Source organism: Phaenicophaeus curvirostris, chromosome 7 (genome assembly GCF_032191515.1).
Source record: "Phaenicophaeus curvirostris isolate KB17595 chromosome 7, BPBGC_Pcur_1.0, whole genome shotgun sequence".
In the NCBI taxonomy this organism is placed as follows: Eukaryota; Metazoa; Chordata; class Aves; order Cuculiformes; family Cuculidae; genus Phaenicophaeus; species Phaenicophaeus curvirostris.
The window spans coordinates 40,180,408-40,203,030 of record NC_091398.1 but is presented as its reverse complement, the minus strand read 5'-3'; the positions used below and the strand labels follow the sequence as shown (position 1 = coordinate 40,203,030).

General features: G+C 48.7%; 1 protein-coding gene across 1 annotated transcript; it reads left to right on the top strand.

Annotated features, from left to right (window-relative positions):
• Positions 1–426: 426 nt before the first annotated feature.
• RND3 (Rho family GTPase 3) lies at positions 427–17,034 on the top strand. The gene is made up of 5 exons (XM_069861699.1): positions 427–736; positions 2,107–2,194; positions 9,811–9,920; positions 11,503–11,637; positions 14,995–17,034. The coding sequence occupies exons 1-5, from the start codon at positions 587–589 to the stop codon at positions 15,244–15,246; spliced, it is 735 nt and encodes a 244-aa protein (XP_069717800.1). The 5' UTR covers positions 427–586; the 3' UTR covers positions 15,247–17,034.
• The last annotated feature ends 5,589 nt before the right edge of the window (positions 17,035–22,623 follow it).

Genomic DNA, 22,623 nt, shown 5'->3' with positions numbered 1-22,623 from the left:
CCCTGTCACTTGGGAGAAGAGCCCAGCTCTCTCCTCTCCACAACCTCCTCTCAGGTAGTTGCAGAGAGCAATGAGGTCTCCCCTCAGCCTCCTCTTCTCCAGGCTAAACCCCCCCAGCTCTCTCAGCCTGTGCTTGTCCAGCCCTCAGATCACCCCTGTGGCCTCCTCTGGACTCTCTCCAACGCCCCCTCACCCTGAACTGAGGGGGGGGGTGTTCCCCCCGAGGTCCAGGGATGCAGAACCGCTCTCCCCCCAACCCCCTGCTGGGCGCTGCAGTTCCGCGCGTCTCCGCCAGGGGGCGCTCTCCCACACAACCCCCGGCGCCCAGCTAGGGGGCGTGGCCTCGCGGCGGCGCCCGGCGCTGATTGGCGGGCGAGGCTATAAATAGGCGCGGGCGGCCGGGGACAAAGCAGTGAGCGCGGGGCGGGCGGAGAGGGCGGACACCCCACCGCCTCCTAAGGGGTTTTATCTTTTTTTTTTTTTTTTTTTTCTACGTATACCTATTCTTTCAACTTTTCTTGGTGGAACCGGGTGGATTTCGCTTCCCTTTTTCGTTGTGGGCGGCCGAGGGATTAATCGGAGATCAATGAAGGAGAGAAGGGCGAGCCAGAAGTTGTCGAGCAAGGCGGCGATGGAGCCCAACCAGAACGTGAAGTGCAAGATCGTGGTGGTCGGGGACAGCCAGTGCGGGAAAACCGCGCTGCTCCACGTCTTCGCCAAGGACTGCTTCCCGGAGGTGCGGCCGCACCGGGAACGGGCACCGGGAACGGGGACTGGGGGCAGCGGGGATGGGGACCGGGGACGGGGACCGGGACCGGGGGCAGCGGGGATGGGGACCGTAGAGGGCAGGGAACGGGAACCGGGACCGAGGAGGACAGGGACGGGACCGTGATCGGGAACCGGGAGCAGGGGGAGCAGGGTCGGGGACCAGGGAGGGCAGGGAACGGGGAGCGGGACCGGGAACCGGCACCGGGGGCAGCGGGGTGGGGACTGGGGAGAGCAGGGAACGGGGACCGGGAACGGGGGCAGCAGGGATGGGGACCGGGGAGGGCAGGGAACGGGGACCGGGAACGGGGAGGACAGGGACGAGACCGTGATCGGGAACCGGGACCGGGGGCAGCGGGGATGGTGACCGGGGAGGGCAGGGAACGGGGATCGGGAAGCGAGACCAGAGAGGACGGGGATGGGACCGTGATCGGGAACCGGGATTGGGGACCAGGGAGGGCAGGGAACGGGGAGTGGGAATGGGGAGGACAGGGACGGGACCGGGATCGGCACCGGGAGCAGGGTCGGGGACCAGTGAGAGCAGGGAACGGGGACCGGGACCAGGGAGGAGAGGGAACCGGGGCCGGGAACGAGAACCGGGACCGGCGAGGACAGGGACGGGACCGGGATCGGCACCGGGACCAGGAGGAGCGGGGACGGGGACCAGAGAGGTCAGGGAACGGGAACCGGGACCGAGGAAGACAGGGAGCCGGGACCGGGGAGAGCAGGGAACGGGGACCGGGACTGGGGGGGGGCAGGGACCGCGACCAGCATCGGCCCCAGGGCTGAGGAGGGCAGGGAGTGGGGACCAGGAACGAGAACCGGGACTAGGGATGGACCTGGAATGGGTCCGGGATGGGCACCGGGAATGGGGAGGGCTGGGAACGGGGACTGGGAGCCGGCGGATAACGAGACCGGGAGCGGGGGCAGCAGGGACGGGAACCAGGGAAGGCAGGGAACGAGGACCGGGAATCGGGACCAGGGAGGACCGGGAACGGGGTCGGGACCGGGGTTGGGGAGGGCAGGGAACGGGGACCAGGATGGAGAGGGCAGGGATGGGGGCCGGGGACCGGGGAGGGCAGGGATCGGGTACCGGGAAGCAGCGGAGATCGAGACCGGGACTGGGGATGGAGGGAGGGGCAGGGACCGGGGAGGGTAGGGATGGGGACCGAGATTGGGACCAGGGAGGGCAGAGACCGGGGCTGGGGGGTCACGGCCCGGGATATCGGGGGTGGGGGAGCAGGGGCCGGGGCTGGGGCAGCAGAGACAGGGACCGGGATGCAGGGAGGCAGGGAACGCGGGGCCGGGGCGGGCTGACGGTGCTCGGTGTCCTCCCTGCAGAGCTACGTCCCCACCGTCTTCGAGAACTACACGGCCAGCTTCGAGATCGACACGCAGCGCATCGAGCTCAGCCTCTGGGACACCTCGGGTGAGCGCTCCCGGGGCTTGGGGGGCTGGGGAGCCGCGAGGAGGACCCGAAAACGGAGCCCGCAGCCCCTGCATGCGGGGTTCTGTGTTTTTCCCCAAATCCGAGGTGTCTTTTAGCGCCGCAGCAGGGTCTCGGGGAGGGAAAAAGGGGCGGGTGAGCCTGCATCAGGCGATTTGTCAGCGTTGCCAGGGCAGGGAATGTGTCCTCGCCTGCCCGACTGGAAGGTGCTTATCTGAGGAGCTGCAGGGGTGTCTTTGCTCCTCTTGAACCCTGCTTTGCCTAGCAGAGGAGGAATGCTAATGGTGAGTTACATCAGCTCCTATCTGAGTTCCTTGTTGGCATCCCTAGTGCCCCATGGTGTTTTATTGGATGCAGTACTTTCCCCCTGCTTTTGAGAAGTCTTTAAAGCCAGGAAAGACTCGAGGTGGGCATCTCTGGCCTCCCAGGGTACAGAGGGAGCCATCATTTCTTACATACTTAGGGTCCTCATCGCTCTTCAGTTGTGGCCAAGTTCCTTATCACCGCCCCCAGCTGTGGCCACCTCTTCAGTTCCTCATCACTCTTCCCGTTGTGGCCACGCTTCTTCAGTTCCTCATTGCTTTTCCAGTTGCAGCTACTCTTATTTAGTGGTCATGCCAAAAACCCTGGCTCACACACTCAAAAGTTGGGGATGCTGGTGCTGGGATGCTGGTGCTGGGATGCTGGTGCTGGGATGCTGGTGCTCGGTTGTCTTAGGGTAGAAACTCCTCTAGATCCTTTTACTGTTGATAGCTAGACTAAGCTTACTGCCAGGGTGGTGGGAATTGGACATATTCAAGCCTTCTCTTCTTTAGGCAGGTTGTATGGATGAGTTTTTAGCGATGGACTTGGACTTGGCAGTTCCTTCTGAATAGCAAAGCAGTTCTTTTACCAGAAGTGAAAGTGTTAATCCCTTTATTAAGAAAAGCAGTTTAAGCAGTGAGTTGGCTTTCTTCTTGCTGTTGAGGAAATGACTCCAAATTCTTGCAACATGATTACTGGGAAAAGGCAGTATCTGTGCCCACAACCAGTATCAACGTTGCTCTGAACTGAAATTTTCTTCATCGTATGCCAAGTAAGACTTGCAGACTTCCAGAGTGTCTGCTTTGAGCTCTCATCCTGATTACTAAGCTGGCTGTAACGAACTGGGGTGTAAGAGCTTATTAAAAAATAATAGCTGGTGAAGTTATTTTGGGAAGTTTTATCTTTACCTGTTAAAATACAACACACTTGCTGGTTAAGCTGTTTGACATGAGGAGGTTTGGAATCTGTGTGTCAAAGACTGGAGACACCTGTGTAATGAAGTCTTCTGTAGCACTTCAAAAGACAAAAGCAGTGGAAGAAACACCTGCCAGCCTTAGCGTTTGCATGTTGTCCTCTCAAGCCTGTCCTGGAACTGATAGAAAATCTGAGTCAGCAGCTCAAGATCCAAGTGGCTGATGTCTGCAATCTGAAACCAAAGAGGAAATGTTTGAAAGATCCACTGCTTGATCTCAACAGTGTTGCTGAACAGTGGATCCTCTGGTTGTGGGACTCTGAGGATGAATAATTGTCTCTCTGTTTACAGCCACTTGCAAGAAGAAACAATTCCCAAACCCATTAACCCAGTGCAAAATCCCATCATCAGATAAGGGACATCAGAAGATAAGATAGGGTTGGACTATTATCTTAAACTCTTGGTAATCTGTTTTTTACAAGTCTTTGAGTCCTCTGAGTTTGAATAAGTGTATAAATGACGTTTTTAAACCAGGATGAGGTCTAGTTAACTTAATAGGGCTGATTAACTGCCAAATAGTAATAGATGATAATGTCCATTGCAGGTAATGGCTTGAGTCATTTGAGGTGCTTCCATATCTCTTTGGGAGGGGGGAAGGGTGTTATTTAGCTGAGCTTGATTGCAATATGCTGCAGATACTTTCAGGATGACTTGATCAGCATTTAGTGTCCATCTAACTATGTTCTAACTGGGAGCCATGCAACAAATTAATCCCTAATTTGGGATGAAGTAAATGTCACGTTCTGCATTGAATCCTTTGGAAGGAAGGTGCTGCCACTTTGAGCTTATGCTCTCTGAGAAAATGAGAAAAACTGTAGGCATTGGTTAAAATTGTCTTGTGTTAGGGTGAGAACAGGCCCTGCTGTCATGGGTTTGGTTTGCAGTCCTTGGTATAATAAGAATGCCCTTTTTTTTTAAGTACAGAAAGTCAAGTCACACAATTGATAGAACATTTTAAAACTAGCTGTGAATTGGGACGTTTTTGTTCTGCCTTGCGTGTGCCTGCAGAACTATGGGACAAAACACTTGTAAGAGTGGCATGGGAAGATTCACTATTCAAGTATTTTCTGGTACTGTCTAGTTCTGCAAGTCATTATAAGGATTTAAATGAGCCACAGCAGTAAGGAAAACGTTTGCCAACTTGAATTTCAATTGGTTTTTGGGCTACCAGCCCTTCTTTCAAAGCAGGAATGTCTGGTTGCAATCTGACTGCACCATAAATTATTGCACTCTGTGGTAAGTCTTGAGCTGTTTGGGAGCCGTGTCCTTATGTTGCTGGGTAGAGTATGAGAAGTTTCTTCAGGTTTTCAAGCTTCATCTTGGAGGCTGTGAAGAGTATTCAATATTAGATGTCTTTGTCTACCACAGGCATGGTCTAATGTGCATTTACTGTGTTTCTGGCTTCTTCTATTTAAACTGAATGCTTTGATATTTATATTTCTTGCTATTACAACAGCAGCTGTGGCATAGAAATCACATACCATTAATTAGATATACATACCTGGGTCTCCCTGAGACATTTTAGGGTTTTTTAATTGCTTGAACTGTGGAAAATGTACTGGATACTCCAATAAAAGAATTCTCAAGGAATACTTATTCACTGCTGGGGATTAGCATATAATTAAATCCAGGAGGGCCTTAGAGCTTTAAATCAAGTTAGCTTTACTGCAGTTTTAATGTGCACAACGTCTTTGGTGTCTGTGTAGAAACATAATGTTAATTATAGAGCTTTTTGCTGAAATCTTTCTGAAACAAGCAGGAATTGAAGTTACTGTTTCCTGAGTGCTCTGGCAGTAACTGCTGTAAAGGAAACATCAAATTTTTGTCTTTGCCATCCAGCTTGCTTGCAGTTCGGCTGTGTTGAGCCATGTGATAATTTTTCTTTCATGACAGTGTAATGAGTCTTCATGGATTTTCTTTTTTTATCCTTTAGAGAGGGGGAAAAAAATTAGAGTTGATAGTTGGGAATGCCAGGTCACCTACAAAAGTCCTGTTTTCTGTTTGAGGTGTGGAAATGTAAACACATAAAAAGCTGTGAGTATTGCGATATTCGTGAGGTCAGAGATGATGTCTTCTAGATAGTCAGTGTACGAAATCACCTATGTTTTCTCCAAAACAAACAAGGTGGATTTGGAAGGAGGAAAGTCCTCGGCAGTGAATCAGCCTCTTAGAGCGGCCACAGCAGTATTTGATGTGTTCTACGCAGCTGATTATTAGCCAGCCCAAGGCTTTGGGAGTGAGAATGCTGCTGTTCATCTGCTGTTCTCTCACTTGACTGGAGTCCAGGAGGCTATAAAGATGCCTGATGGCTGCTTGGTGGTGTGTAAGTAGGAAAATCTTGCCTGGGACTGAGCACAGCTACTCATAGGGGCTGTGGGCAAGCGTGGTGAGCAAGAGCTGCCTTGGATTCAGCTGGGATAGGGGTGTCTGAACCCCCATGGTGAGCAAGAGCTGCCTTGGATTCAGCTGGGATAGAGGTGTCTGAACCCCCATGATGAGCAAGAGCTGCCTGGATTCAGCTCAGACAGGGGTGTCTGAACCCCCGTGGTGAGCAAGAGCTGCCTTGGATTCAGCTGGGATAGGGGTGTCTGAACCCCCGTGGTGAGCAAGAGCTGCCTTGGATTCAGCTGGGAACAGGGGTGGCTGAATCTCCTGGTTGTAACCAGTGGTGGTGTTGGCTTCAGATATTGCAGACAAATAGGGCATTATATCTCCATGATCTTGCATCATAGAGAAGTGCTAAGCCATCAAAAAATTAAGTGTGCTATAACTTTTAACATCGTAATTCTGTTATTTATTAAGATAGCGATATATAAACCTAAGCTTTGGTATCTTCTGTAGACCAAAGCCAACCATATTGCTGGTGAGGGGTTATATTTCAGTTTAAAAGCGGAATTTACATCGTACTTCGCATAAAACAAAGCTTTAAAAGCAGATAATTCTTAATATTTAAATTATTTTGGCTTACATCATTTAAACTACCAGGCAGGTTAACAAGAAGGATTGCAGCAGGAGTATAATTCCACTACAAAGACAAACTACAGCGTTATCAGCAATTCCTTGATCAAACAGAAATATGCGTTGTCCTTGACAAAAATGTTCTATTTGGTAGGCACACATTGCAAACACAAATAGGCTTATTTTTGTTCCACAAATAGTGTAGCTGTAGCTCTACATTCCCCTTCTGTTTCCTAGGGGTGGCAAGGCTAACTTGCCAAAGCGTGAGCAGCTTTACTGGGCTGTGCCCAAGTTTTCTGTTCAGACTAGAGCCTCATTCCTGAGATTCCTGCCTTCTGAGGGTTTCTCGGGGCGAAGCGATGAAATGCCAGACTGAATAGGCTCGCACAGTGAGGGCTGCAGCCCCTCTTTATTTGCACGGTAATAAAGGTTCAGTTATTGCTGTTGAATGCGAGCAGGAAATTTCCTTTGTTGGTCCTGCAGCCTGGGTAGTTTAAACGGATCCCGTTTGTTCTGCCACACACAGCCCCAAAGAAAAGGAGGCGTCAAATATTCCTCCTAGCTTGCATCCGAGCAGGACTGCCTAGAAAAGAACACTTCTTCTAGCTCAGCATCTTTAATATGAGAGGTTCAGAAGGAAAACCGAGAAAGAAAACCTCTCAAACCAGTAGCAAGGCGTCTCGGGGCTGGAGGTGGTGACTGTGTGTGTACATAAATACATGCTGATGGACATATATGGTGTGTTGTAGCCCTGAAGACTAGTGAGTGAGGAGATAGGTATGTGTCTAAGGAATTAGTTTCTGGGTGAGGCTTTTCTGAGACTCCTTTCTAGCCAGGAACCATTTGGCCAAGCGTTGAGGCTCTTTGGTCCTGCCCTTACTTGCCTGAGCTGGGCTAGCCAGGCAGTGGCTCTCACCAGCACGCAGGGTAAATGCTGCGGAGCAGTGCAGGTGGCTAGTTAACGGCTTTCGAGGGCAAGTGACTTGGCCCTTGGGCTCCAGGATGGAGGCACTGTAATAGCAGTGCTAGGGATAGCTGGAGGGAGCTGGGGTTGTTAGTCTGGAGGAGACTGAGGAGAGACCTCATGGCTTTGTACAACAGCCTAAAAGAAGGTTGTAGCATTGTAGGGGTTGGTCTCTTCTCCCTGGTAGCCAATGATAGGACAAGGGGAAAGGGCCTCAAGTTGCTCCAGGGGAGATTTAGGTTGGATATTAGGAGGAATTTCTTTGCTGAAAGGGTTCTCGGGCACTGGCAGAGGCTGCCCAGGGAGGTGGGTGAGTCCCCGTCCCTGGAGGGGTTTGAGAGATGAGTGGATGTACTTGGGGATGTGCTCTAATGGTGGACTTACTAGGGCTGGATTGATGGTTGGACTCTATCTTAAAGGTCTTTTCCAACCAGAGCCATTCTGTGATTCCATGATAATTAGTAGTGAAAAATGCTAACTGATAGTCAGCTCAGGCAGAGCTAAGCGCAGATGAATAATTACCTGCTGGTCAGCTCAGCTTGCTTCACGTTTTCTAACGTGTTATTTACTGCTGAAGACAGCTAACTGTCTTTTGAAGAGCAGTTTTTGACAGCTGTTAGATTGACATCATTTACGAAGATGAGCATTCAAATCAAAGAGTCTTGTTCAACAAATTACCTTCTGCTACCTAGTTTGGTAATGCTTCGTTCTCATGTGTTGCTCTTCAATTCAAAAACAACATTCCTAGGATTCTTGACTCCTTCCTTCCAGTAGAAGCTGTCCAACTGAAGTCATCTGCGATATGTTCACACCATTCCCTGCTCTGCTTTGTGCAACAGCCTGAGCTGCCTGTCAGTTAAAAACTTGAGGAATTCCTTTAATCCAGCTAATAGTCTGCTTGGCCGCTGAGCCCTTACAGCCAATTAGTTCTGCATAGTCGGAAAACTGGTGATATAATTAGCTGATAATCCGAAAACTCTTGAAAGCTGTGTTCTCGGTGCATATGTTCGATACTGTACTTCAGATTTATGAGACAAAAATAGAGAAATAAGGCTTTGACTAAGAAAACAAGTTGCAGGTTTGCATTTTGAAGCCCCAAGCCCTTATCCTTTTGGATGACTTAACTGTTTAAATCATAGAATCATGGAATGGGTTGGGTTGGAAGGGACCTCAAAGCCATCTTTGTGGCATTAAGTAGCTTTGTAAATGTGAAATGTGTTCTCTTCAGTAAGTGATGCTTCAGTAGGGTTAAGGACAAAACAAACGGTGGCTGAGTGACTGGAAGTTCCTAGAAAAAAGGAAGATTTTGTTCCCCCAAACGTGTTACCAGAGTCAGTAGATGATAAAAAAAAAAAAAGGCAATTTCTGACTCTGTAGATACAATTGGAACTCTGCACAAGATGATGATTGTTAAGGAAATTGGTGCATTCTTTAATAGCTCTGGAAGGAAAACATGTACAGAGTGCAGTATTGGGCCTCTTTCTGTTCCATCACATTGCTAGATTAGTTTTGATCGCGTCAATACACATTTTATGGGCTAAACATAAACATTTATTGCAAGCATATCAGTTTACAGATTGGTGAGGCTCTTTGTGACAGAACTTGCATGCCTGCCTGCAGGGATTCTTTCCTGTTAGAGTACTGCAACAAATGCTTTCATTTGAAGCAAGAATTTCTTCTCAAAGTTGCCAATATCCACGACAACTAAAGACGCTTTTTGTTCATAGAATCAGAAAATGGTTTGAGTTAGAAGGGGACCTAAAGATCATGTAGTTCCAACCCTCTGCCATGGGCAGGGACACCTCCCACTGGATCAGGGGCTCCAAGCCCCATCCAGCCTGGCCTTGAACCCCTCCAGGGATGGGGCAGCCACCCCTGCTCTGGGCAGCCTGGGCCAGGGCCTCCCCACCCTCATTGGGAAGAAATGAAATTTTAAATTAAATATTAGAAGAATCAAAACTGATGCATTTCAAAATTTGCTGATTTTTTTTCCATGAAAGCACAGCTGCAGTACATCTACTTTGCAGGAGCCTTTTGGAGGTTGAGGATTTATTCTCAAAGTCAAAGCCCTGCAGGTTAATGCTGGGCCTTAAACTTGGGTTGACCTGATTTTTCTGTTCCTTGTTATTGGGGGCATCACAAATGTTGGGTGGGGATGGATCACTGGAGTACCATCAACTTAATTACTTGGGAAAGCAGTTAATGAGGAACAAAAGGAAAGTGGAGAAAGGAGCAGCCGCAAGGAGTGTTCTGGGAACACAATGCTGTGGAAGGAAAGATGGGACCTGCGTGCCAGTAAAGGGCTTCACCAAGAACCTTTTTAAACTTTTTGAATAAGCTTCGATAGCTGCAGAAAGTGAAAAATCTAAACTAATAAATATATTGTTTGTTTTCCTGCAGGGTCTCCTTACTATGACAACGTCCGCCCGCTCTCCTACCCAGATTCTGATGCTGTGTTGATTTGCTTTGACATCAGTCGGCCAGAAACTCTTGACAGTGTGCTAAAAAAGGCAAGTCTTGGAGAAACTTTTGAGTACAGAACTGTTTGGGTAGCTGTCTTTAAACCTCTGAGGGAGGGGTGCTGCTTCCTACAGTGGAAACTTCAGTTTGTTTCTTTTATGGAGAGGTGACAGGGCTGAGCTCTGCACTGCTGGAATTTGAGATCATTTGTGTGAAAGGAATGAACGTTAACTGAGAACAAAAGTTCCCTAATGAGTGCTCAGGGGTGAAGTAAATTCTCATTCCTCAGCCCTTAGACAGCAGTGAATTGTTCAGGGGGGTGTGAGGTGCAGGGCTGGGTGCAGCAAGAAATTGTCTCTCACATTACATTCATACAACAGACAGGATTGAGAAACTTTGCCGTGTTGCAAAGATGGTTAAACTGTGCCTGCCAAGTGTTTGGACTCGTGCCATGGCTTTACATAATTCCTCAGCCTGAAGCTAGAAGGAGCCAGTGACAAATACCTCTGGAAGCCACCAGCAGTGGCATAGAAATGCAATCCTGCACCAGGCTTTGGAGTTTTTCACAAGCTCAGTGATCCAAGATTCAGTGCTGGGCTTTCCCTGAGTTAAAACATTGAATTTTGATAATCGAGCTCTGTGTGTGCGAGGTGGTCCTGGTCCTCTCCTTGTTCACTGGGCGTGACTCAACTTTGTGGTGTCCTTTAAGGCTTAGTGACCTGGAGATCCTTTTTCTGTGACTGGGGCCAGTGATTCTTGTGTCGCTGGGAATAAAGTGGCATTCAAAGCTCTTGCTAGTCTACAGAAAATACTCAAGGCCATTGTCTCAGCGAGCTGTGCCAACAAGCATCTAGAACTTTATTTTCTAGTGCTTGTTACTATGCTGTTGCTTAATTCTGTAAGAGATTTGGCTTAATATGCTTTTAAACCCAAGTGAATCCTTAAGTTTTAGGGATTGATCTGTTTAGATTACGGTGTGAAATGTCTTTTCTTGTGTTCTCAAAATAACCATGTAAACAGGGAGGAAGCCCAAGAAATGCATCCCAAGTTCTGTTTAAAGGCCTTATTACTGGTTCACAGTAGCCGAACCCTTGGCTGATCCGTGTAGTTCTAGGTGGGAGGATGTAGCCATGAGCCCATGCAGAGCAACGCTTATTTTGTGGTCGTACAAGACCCACCTCTGTAGCTCCATCCTGAGGAGCCACTGAATGTGGTGACACCAGGTTCCTGGTGGTTCCTGCCTGCAAATGACTGTGGGCTGGGTTTTTACCTCTTGTGAGGAGCGACAGGTCTGCAAACCTTTACTCATGTAGGTAAACAATCTCAATGCGTTCCCTCTTGATTAGTAAGTCTGTGGAATTAATGAGTGTATGAGATTGTACGATTCCATCCTTGACCGGATTCTGCTGGAACTAATGCCTTTAGAAATTAGCTGGGAGGTAGATAACAACTCTTACGTAAGGGTATTTCCACATGAAATGCCACGACTTATAGAATCATAGAATCACCAGGTTGGAAGAGACCCACCGGATCATCGAGTCCAACCATGATTACACTTCATCTTGTATCTGTTGCTTCTTTGGATTTAAAAATTCAACTCCTTGAATCTAACAACAATCTGAAATTTTACAGTGGAAAGGTGAAATCCAGGAGTTCTGTCCGAACACCAAAATGCTTTTGGTTGGTTGCAAGTCAGACCTGCGCACGGATGTCAGCACGCTAGTGGAACTTTCCAATCACAGGCAGACACCCGTGTCCTACGATCAGGTATGTGCTGCGTCCTTCCTTGTCCTTAGGGGCAGAAGATAACTCTTTTCTATCACCATAGCCATCTTTTTGAATAACTCCTCCTGTCAGGTGTGTGTACTTTAGTAGTTGCTGGAGGTGTATTTGAAAACTGTTATGAATGAAGCCAAAGCCTGTCCACGGATTGGAAGCAGCAGAAAATCATGCAGCCCCACCACACGTGCTTTAAGCATTGTAGGATTATAGCCTCATTGATTGCAAAGAGCCTTTTAAGTGAATTGAAGACAAATTTACTGCCTTTCTGTGCCTGCAGAGGCCAAAACAAAGTGACGTGTCCTGTTTATTTATTGATAAATTGGTAAACTATTTTGTTCAAACATAGGATTTGAATCCCATACATTTGTCTTTAGCACCATGACAAGCATTGCATGTAGTCTGACCCCTTAAACATCCTCTTTCCTGAAAACATCATCTGCAGAAACACCTTGTTGCTCCCTCTGAGGGTGGCAGCAAATCCAGAAAGCATCTTAATTCTTGGCAGCAGTTCTCTGCTCCTGAGAAGCTTGGAGCCGGAGCCAGGCATCAAGGGATAGAGAAACAGTGGTGAAAGGGAGAGGAATTGGGCCATGAGTGGAGGGCAGGAGGTAGAGAAGGGAATAACTGGGCTCCGAAGTAAACTTTGCCTTATTACTCACATGTGTACCATGCGCTGTGGCTGAATCAGAGCGGTGGTTCAATACATACCCTGTACGAGTGAGAATTGTCCCTCCAGAAGTAACTTCAGCCAGTCTGTATATCCTGGGCCATCAGGTTTTGATGTTTTATCCACAGACTCAGGTTTTCCAAGCCAACAGCTCCTAATGTGCCATTATTAATGATGCAGCCCGTTTAAATTTGGAAATGCCAAAGTACCATCAGCTGAGTATCTTGATTAAAGTATAACATGGATTGTTGTACTGTGATGGCTTATGCTGGTTACAGCAATTATTTTTTTTTACACCATTCAATAAACACCTCTTCATCTCAGACAATTCTATATGAAAGTAAATACCATTCGTTTTTACCTTGATGTAAAACAGCTTGGAAGTGTCCTTGAATTCTGCTTGTTGCAGAAGACATCATCTTGGTTACCAGCTACCACTGCTGCACGTGTTTATATTCATGTCATTCAGCCTCAGAGCTGTAATTTTCCATGTTGTTTTTCTTCAAATATCAAACTTCAAAGGCAATACCATGCCACTTATTACGTACATTACATTTTCTTACAGTATTTCAGTAGTCACAGTGTGATTGAAAACCTAGTGATGGGTGGATTTGTCCTCTGGTGTTGAATATCCACATCTCTTCTAGTGTGGAAGGGCCCATACCCCTTGAGTACGAGAGTCAGAAGACACAGAGCTAAGCCAGCAGCTGTTCCTTTATCAAACTTTCACTGTTCCATCTGTGCTCCATAAAGCAAAAGCTTAGGCTGAGCAATGGTTTTTACCTCTTGTGGTTGCCAGAGCCCAGCGGTGGCACGAAGCCATCGGTGTTCACCTGCTTGTGTTCTTGTGTTGAGAAACGCAGCTTAATTTTAAATTTCCTTGCCTTGCCCAGTTGCCATGGGATGAAAGAGCTTAGTGGGGTTTCCCCCCCCCTTTCTCTTAACTTCTCAAGGAAGTTTTGGGAGGATAAAGCCAGTTGGGGGTGACACCCTGTCTCCAGTCTGCCAGGTGGTTTCCAGTCAGCTACACCTGAGCAAACAGTTTCGAGGCTCTTGGATACAGGCTGGGCTCGGTTAGTAGGAGTTCGGATGTTTGACTGCGGGGAGGGCCTGGTCCTGCAGACTAACACTCCTTTATCAGCAGCTCCCACTCACGGTTGATAAGGAGGCTGCATCACTGCAGGGCACGTAGCACCGTACTGAAGATGTGGGTCCAAATTAGTGCCTTCACCTCAAATCCTGGGTTCAGTTTTTGGACACTGAGGGGCTGGAGTGCATCCAGAGAAGGGAAGGGGCTGGAGAACAAGGGGTTTGAGGAGCAGCTGAGGGACCTGGAGCTGTTTAGCCTGGAGAAAAGCAGGCTGAGGGGAGACATCATCACTATCTACAACTGCCTGAAAGGAGGTTGTGATAACATGGGTGTTGGTCTCTTCTGCCACGTGACACATGATAGGACAAGAGGGAATGGCCTCAAGCTGCACCAGGGCAGGTTCAGATTGGACATCAGGAAACATTTCTTCACGGAAAGGGTTCTCAGGCCCTGGCAGAGGCTGCCCAGGGAGGTGGTGGAGTCCCCATCCCTGGACGGGTTTAAAAGCTGGGTAGATGAGGTGCTCGGGGATCTGGTTTAGTAGTGGACAGATATGATTGATCTCGAAGATCTTTTCCACGCTGGTGATTCTGTGATCAGCCTGGCACAAGAGTGAAGAGGAGGGGCTGAATTGACTTGTGCTTGAGTCTCAGGCCCATGGATACGTGAGGAGCGGCACATCAAGGATGCGGTTGGATTTCGTAACGTAGTATTCATCCCTCAGAAGTAAAATTCCACTGAAAAAGCTCCATTTTTTGACACAATGCTGTATTTATTGTCTTTCTGTAGCAAAAACTCACAATAGGATAGTGGGGTATTGTCAGCTGCCAGAGTTCCTTGTTGTTTTTCTCATGCTGCTGGAACAAATACTCCTACTTTGACTTTTAATGCCCTTAAAAACAGAGAACAGCTTGTATAACCACTTATTTTTGCCTGTTCCCTATCCAAAAGTTGATCTAGCTCTTCCCAGCCCAGAAACCTGCAGCACATTTCCCTCTGAACTTTGCCTCCTCTTTGGAGATAGCAGGCTTAAATCTGGAAGCTGCCAGGTCCAGAGCTTTCTCAGTAGGCGCGTGATTTGTGGATGCAAGTTAAGGCGTAAGGGTGAAATGGCTAAAAAGGTCCCACTAATACTCTTCTGGCTTTTTGCCGTTGTTTGCTGGTCACTGACCTTATCTTTTCTCTTCCAGTTCGTATTTATCATAGAATCACTTGGTTGGAAAAGACCTTTGAGGTCGAGTCCAACTGTCCCTGGCCGCTACTAAATCAGATCCCTGAGCACCTCATCTACCCAGCTTTTAAACCCACCAGGGATGGGGACTCCACCACCTCCCTGCCAGGGCCTGAGAACCTTTTAGGCATAGGAGATAATGCTTGGATACTTGCTTAACGCATCTTGGAACCAAAACTCTGTTTATTTTGCAGAATTAGCTGCTGGCTGTAGTGCTGGAGCTCTAGCTTTGGCTTTCACAAAATGTTGTGTATGGAAAACAAGAGCTGAAAAGTAATTGTATGGTTTGCTTTGGCTCTCTTGAAACTTGGTATTGATTGTCTGTTCTTTTTTTTTTTTTCTTCTTCCCCTTAGGGTGCAAATATGGCCAAACAGATTGGAGCAGCCACATATATCGAATGCTCAGCCTTACAGTCAGAAAACAGTGTCAGAGACATTTTTCACGTCGCCACCTTGGCGTGTGTGAATAAAACAAATAAAAATGTTAAACGAAACAAATCGCAGCGGGCCACAAAGCGAATTTCACACATGCCTGGCAGGCCAGAACTTTCCACAGTGGCGACGGACTTGCGAAAGGACAAAGCAAAGAGTTGCACAGTGATGTGAAGGACCTTGATTTGCCTGGAGAAGGAGGAAGAGAGCATCTGGGAGGAGTTGGAGGCTCAATGAAGTACACAGCAGCGTGGTATTTAATGAGGGCTTATGCCAGGGCTTTAATGGAGACTTCGCCTGTTGTGTGAGACTGTGTTTAGGAACTGAGCAGCGAGGGGAAATGGCTCTAAAGGAGGTGGCATCAGGAAATGACACGTTGAAAATGCCAAAAAAAAAAAAAAAGGGGGAAAATGCTTGAATGTGCTGAGAAAAGCGAGGGTGAATGGGAAAAATAACACTGCAGAGAAAGATGTCAGTGACAGTGCTTATTTCTTTTATTAACGCCCTACTCCTGGATGCTACCACTTTGATTTCATTAAAATACTTTAATGTTTTTTTAAAAAGAAGACGCTATTAATGCACCCTCCTCATTAAGGAACTATCCCTGTGACCTTATAGTTGGTTTTCCAAAGGATATGATCTAATCTTTTCGTAGCTCGTCGTTAAAATGAAGAGTGTATTGAGGTCTGTGCGTCACCTAGAGGACGACGTATGTGAGACGTCTGGAGTTCTGCCTTCCCGAGGCAGCAGCACGATCTGCGTTTGAAGACAACCGTTTGAGATTTCCCAGTGTTAAAGGTGCCCTCGCACCGTGGAGATGAAACGGGATGAGATTGGGGCGCGGGGGCGAACTGCCTTGCCTGCTGCAGGACTCTGACTTTCCGTTCCTCTTTGGGATTGTGATTTAGAGTGGAAGTGGTCTCCAGTTCTGGTGTACTGTGTGGGTACGTGGCTGTAGGTTCGAGTGAAAGGTGCTAAGAGCTATGATGACAAACGATCCTTAGTTTTACAACCATGATCATTCGTTAAGCCTTACTGCCCAGCTGGGGAAGCCCCGAGACTCCTCTGCTTCTGCTAGGAGTTGAAGAGCTGAGTGGATCCCGGGATCCAACCCTCTAAGCGCTATGGAGAAGCGCTATCTGGGATGCGGTTCCCTGCAGTTATTTCTGCAAAACCCCCAAGAATCTGCAAATGAGCCAGCAGAACCAGGGTATCTTTTGGGATGCTCTTAGACTGGGGGCAACCGTCTCTAGCTGCAGACTTCTGCTGGTGGTGGTGGTGAGGAAACGGGGTCTGAAGAACTGTGACGCCTTAAGGGGTCCCCAGTGGAAGCTGGACACTGCCCTTAGTCTTTAAGACTAATATATCCACATCCGGGCACGTCAGTGAACCGGTTCAGTCAAATACCCTTTTTGCTTACTGAATACTATTGTTACATTATATAAATGGGCCTTCCAAATGGTTTGCAACTGCTTACTGACCAACTTAACTCCGTAGCTTCTCTCAAAAGAAGGATGCTCTAAGCTCTAACCAGCGTGGCCATCGCTTGTTGAGGACAAGCGTTGTGCTCCCAAGGGTAACGCTTCGTTTTTGAAGTGTTGAAACTGTGTTCCCATTGACTTGTGCAAAGGTTACCATAATTAAAACTCAGTTCTGTGTGTTCCCAGCACTTTGTTTCATCTGATAAAAGAAGAAAAAAGCCTACCCGTTCTGATTATTTCCCACTAAAAGACATTTTTTACCACCATAATAAGCTTTTGACTGATGCAACAGTGTGCTTAGGGCAGTATTATGAAATAGCTGGTAAGTGCTTTCTGTATTTAAATATTGTGGAAAAAAAATAAGTTATAAACTGTTATAAAACAGGACATTCATTACTTTTTTTTTTTTAATTGTTGAAGTCACTTTGTATGTTTGGTTAATGTTTCTTCAGTATTTATTAAAATACCATTTTTCCTTTGAGTTGCCTTGTAGTGGAAATGGCTTTTTGTCCTAGATCATTAATGTTTGGACATAATTGAGCTACAAGCCAGGAGGAGCTGGGAATTGGGATGGGATTTGGATAGAAATACATCATCCTACGCTAGCAACAGCCTTTTGGTTTTTTTGGTGTTGGAGTGAAGCGTGGGTTGTGCTTCCCAAAGGTGGCAGAGGAGGCTGGAGCGAGCAAACAAGCCAAGTTTGGTTTTTATTCTTCTAAAACTAGATCCTGGGCTGAGTTGACATCTGCAGCTGCAGAAGCAGTTTGATTTTGGAGTTGATCAGATCACCTCCATCAGCTCTCCAGCTCCTTGTTGAAGTGAACAAGGGATGAATTGGAAGCATTTCCGCTTGTGGGCTGGGTCTTGGTCAGTTGTTTCTCCTCAGCGCCGTTTACTCCCTGGAAAACAAGCTTTGGTGGGTTGCCATGACTCGGTTCGCCTCCAAAAAGCGCTTAACTGAAGCAATGTTTAGTGTTCTATCCTTGCACAACTGGGTTGTGCAATCACTTACGGTAACTGAGGTGGTTTACCAAAATCCATTCCTTGCAGAAAATCCCAGGGGATCCGTGGGAGAGCAGCGTTTCTGAGCATGGTGGGCTGGGTAGTGGGCAGAAATAAACCTGGCACCGCACCTCGGTGGGAAGATGAGCCCTCACCTCGCTGAGAATGTGCGATTTCAGCACCTCAAGGGGTTTGCAGACTGGTTGTAACGGGCGCATCCTCAGCGTGTGATCCTTCCAAGCAAAGGGAGCCAGCAGGATGCCTGCCCAGCAGCGAGAAGGTGAGTCACAAGAGCAAACCCACCCACATCCCTCGCTAGATCTTCTAAAATGCCTGAGCTGGGCTATTTGATGGACATCTATGGGTATTTCCACCTATTTGGTAGCTGCAAAAAGTACTTGTGGGTGCAGTTATTCTATGATTGTATTTTGTTTTGAGGGTGAGGGGCTCGGTGGTGCTGGGTCCTCAGTGGTTGGGTCAGTCTGGTGGCCCTGGTTTTCTCCATGCAGGACCTGCCCACTGCTGGTGCTGATTGCAGGCAGAGAGCTCGAGGAGCAGACCCAGCGTGACTCTCAGACTGTTAATCACAGCCAAGCATAGAATCTAAGATTGGAAAAGACCTCTAAGCTCATCAGTCCAACCATCAGCTCAACCCCACCGTGCCTCCTACACCATGTCCCAAAATACCACGGCCACATGGTTTTTGAACCCCTCCAGGGATGGAGACTCCCCCCACTGCCCTGGGCAGCCTCAGCCAGGGCTTCACCACTCTGTCAGTAAAGAAATTTTTCCTAATATCCAATCTAAACCTGCCCTGGTGCAACTTGAGGCCATTTCTTCTTGTCTTACCAGTTGTTCCTTGGGAGCAGAGCCCAGCACCCACCTCACCACAACCTCCTTTCAGGAGCTGCAGAAAGCAATGAATTCTCAGCCTCCTCTTCTCCTGGCTAAATGAATCTGCTCTGCTCTGCAATCTGAAGAGAGAAACGGGGAGAGCTTCGCTAATTAATAATTTGATGTTGTCAATGTAGCATTTAGTTGCCTAATCCTCACGTAGCAGCACTGGCTCTCCTAAGGGAGGGATTATTTGCTTAAAGGCAAGTAATTGGTAATTCTTGGGTCACTGGGCTTCTTCCTTTCTTATAACAGAAGATTTATTAACCTTTTTTTTTCTTTTTTTTTCCTCAGCAACTTTCTATCTCATTCAAATCTTGTTCTCACTGCTGGAGTTGCAGCAGAGCTCTGGTCCCCAGGGCTGGTTTGTACGCTCAGGAGATGATGTATTCAATGTAGAAGCATCAGTGGGATTGAGGCACCCTCAGCAAGTTTGCTGATGACGCCGAGCTGTGTAGCACGGTCAACACACTGGAGGGAAGTGGTGTTATCCAGAGGGACCTGGACAGGCTGGAGAGGTGGGACTGTGAGAACCTCATGAGTTTAACAAGGGCAAGGTCCTGCACCAGGGTCAGGGCAGTGCCAAGAGCAAACACAGGCTGGGCAGGGAATGGGTTGAGAGCAGCCCTGGGGAGCAGAACTTGGGGTGCTGGGGGAGGAGAAGCTCAACATGAGCCAGAAACGTGCACTCACAGCCCAGAAACCACCCGTGTCCTGGGCTGCATCCAGAGCAGAGGGACCAGCAGGGAGGGAGGGGATTCTGCTCCGCTCTGGGAGACCCACCTGGAGCCCTGGGTCCAGTTCTGGAGTCCTCAGCACAGGGAGGACATGGAGCTGTTGGAGCGAGTCTGGAGGAGGCCACGGAGATGATCCAAGGGCTGGAGAACCTCCTGTACAAGGACAGGCTGAGAGAGTTGGGGTTGTTCAGCCTGGAGAAGGGAAAGCTTCAAGGAGAACTTAGAGCAGCTTCCAGTGCTGAAAGGGGCTCCAGGAAAGCTGGGGAGGGGCTCTGGATCAGGGAGGGCAGGGACAGGGTGAGGGGGGGATGATTTTCAGCTGAAAGAGGACAGATTGAGATGAGATCTTAGGGAGAAATATTATCCTGTGAGGGTGGGGAGGCCCTGGCACAGGCTGCCCAGAGCAGGGGTGGCTGCCCCATCCCTGGAGGGGTTCAAGGCCAGGCTGGATGGGGCTTGGAGCCCCTGATCCAGTGGGTGGTGTCCCTGCCCATGACAGGGGTGGCACTGGATGGGCTTTGAGGTCCCTTCCAACCCAAACCATTCTGTGATTTGATGATCCATGGCTCTGGTGATGCGCAGCACTGACCTTTGCGCCATCCCCTCCTCTCCTTGCTGCACAGCATCGTGGGTTTGTTGGTGTTTGCTTTGCAGGTGATTTGCTGCTCTTCATCCTGCCGTGATTCACAGCGGGGAGGTGCAGGTACTTCTGAGCAGAGACAGCTGACAAGATGCGTGGGCAGCGCTGTTTGGGGTATCTCAGGTGTGTGAAACCCTTCTTGTGAAAGGCTCATTCTCTGCTACCACTTCTGTAGCTTTAACCACCGCAAATAGGCTTAGGAGCGCAAATACACAGGGACGTGCTTCTGCAACTAAATTTGGGGCAATGCAGCTGAACTAAATCCTTCTCTTTGCATACACACATCTAAAGCTGCCAAGATATTATAGAATCGGAGAATGCTTTGAGTTGGAAGGGACCTTAAAGATCATCAAACTCCAACCCCCTGCCCTGGGCAGGGACACCTCCCACTGGATCAGGGGCTCCAAGCCCCATCCAGCCTGGCCTTGAACCCCTCCAGGGATGGGGCAGCCACCCCTGCTCGGGGCAACCTGCGCCAGAGCCTCCCTGCCCTCCCTGTAAAAAAATTTTTCTTTATACCCAATCTAAATGTCCCCTCCCTTAGTTTAAAACCATTCTTCCTCATCCTATCCTGACAAGGGGTTTGGTGCCTTTGCAAACCAAGGAGGGCTTTGTGCTCCTGGGGGATACGGGAGAGAGCTGAGATGTGTGTGTGTGTGCGCGCATCTCGCTCTGCTGGGCGATGAAAAGGCTGGGCTGGGGTGGTGGGGGTGCTGGTGGGGGTGCTGGCAGTGGGGAAGCCAGAAGGCTCATCTGGTGTCAGCAACATTCATGTGCAAAGCAGGGACCCAGGGCAGCACATTAGCTCCAGAGCCGGAATCGCTCTTGCGGGCGATCCCAGACTTTTGAGGGATGCTGCACACTTGAAGGTTGGTTATTAGTTCCAAATGCTGCAGGAGCATCTGCTCTCAACTAGCTAGAAATCATGTTTAATAACAAGAAAATCTACTCCAGCCAAATCCCTGTTGGGAGGGCTTTAGCCCGAACAAAAGGCCCCCCTACCACTGATTTCCATAACAGATGTAGCATGCGATGCATGACAGCTCAGCCCAGTGTAGCTCCTTTATTCCCCACATCTCCATCTGCAAGAAACGGGGCTTTCATTTTATTAATTACTCTGGTGCGCTTTCTGCACGGCTTTGTGTGGCTCCGAGAGGAAGGTTTTGTGTTTCATGCTACAATGATCATGGTAATGGTTTGGGTTGGTTTCTTTTTTTTTTTTAATTTTTTTTTTTTTGTGTGTGCAATCTTAGTGTTAAAGGTCATTTTCCCTCCCCTTTTTCCATTTCTCTGCATATGGCTTATTCGGGAAAATACCAGCGACTCCCCGCGGTGCCAAACCTTCTCCTTTCAGGCGGGGGCTGGCAGGCGGCAGCGGGCACCGCCGGGAGCCAAGTGGCATCTCTGTGCCAGCCTGGGGACGATGCTCAGCCAACACCCTCAGGACATCGTTTCTGTTCATCAAAATCCCCCCAGGTCCCAATTCACAGTTTTTAACCAGTGGTAAACTCTTTTTTTCCGCCCCCCCTGCTTCTCTTGTCTGAGTCCAGTCCACTTTGTTATGGAAATCACTGGCGTGCCCGCTGCGCCCCACAGCTGCCCTCGCCCCCTGCTTCCCAGGGACAGGCCGTCCATCATCAGGGGTCTTTTACTCATCCCTACTTCGCTACACCATCAATTTTCATGGAATCACGGAATGGTTTGGGTGGGAAGGGACCTCAAATCCATCCAGTTCCACCCCCTGCCATGGGCAGGGACACCTCCCACAGGATCAGGGGCTCCAAGCCCCATCCAACCTGGCCTTGAACCCCTCCAGGGATGGGGCAGCCACCCCTGCTCTGGGCAGCCTGGGCCAGGGCCTCCCCACCCTCACTGTGAAGAATTTCTTCTTCATGTCTAATCTAAATCTTCCCCCTTCTGATTTAAAGCCACCCCCTTGTCCTACCACTCCATGCTCTTGAAAAAAATCCCTCCCCAGCTTTCCTGGAGCCCCTTTCAGCACTGGAAGCTGCTCTAAGGTCTCCATGGACCCTTCTCTTCTCCAGGCTGAACCACCCCAGCTCTCAGCCTGTCCTCATAGATCATGAATCTCTTACTCATCCCCACACACAACACTTCCCTACACCATTAATTTTCTCCTATTTCTGCTCCTCATCCTCTCACACGCAGTATTTCAATCCTCCCACCCCGTGCCACCGCCAGATTTCCACGGCAGCCTCCCACTATTCCCATCGAGGCTGCTCTTAATCCCCTTTTCCCACCATTTTCAGCTTTTTTTTCCCCCAATATATTTTGCTTTCTCAAACCGTTCACCATGGCTACAGCTCTGAGCCGTCACATTTTGAGATCCACGCTGTAGGTTTGAGCGTGAGATTTTCTGCTCCGTGGCTGGATCGTTTCCAGTCTCTTTTCAAGGCGTTTTTCAAGATGTTCACATTCCCAGCACTTGGGGATATTAAAAGTCACTTATTTTTTCCCCCCAAGTATATTTAATGGCAGAAATGGAAGAGAAAGATCTCAGAATAACTCTTCAGGGTTCATTTTTATCTTTATTCTGTATACACTTGCAGGATAGACCTGATTTTAATCAGAACTCTGGTTTCATCCATCATAACATGGATTCTGTGGCCCAGGGAGGGGGATCCATTCTGCTCCCTTTCCCCATAACACAACAGCAGCATCATCCTGAGCTGGTTTGGGCTGCTCTGCCCCGAGGCTTGGAGTCCTTGAGGCATCCCAGGAAGGTGCTGCAGCATCGCAGATAGACACTGCAGCATCCCAGGAAGGCGCTGCAACA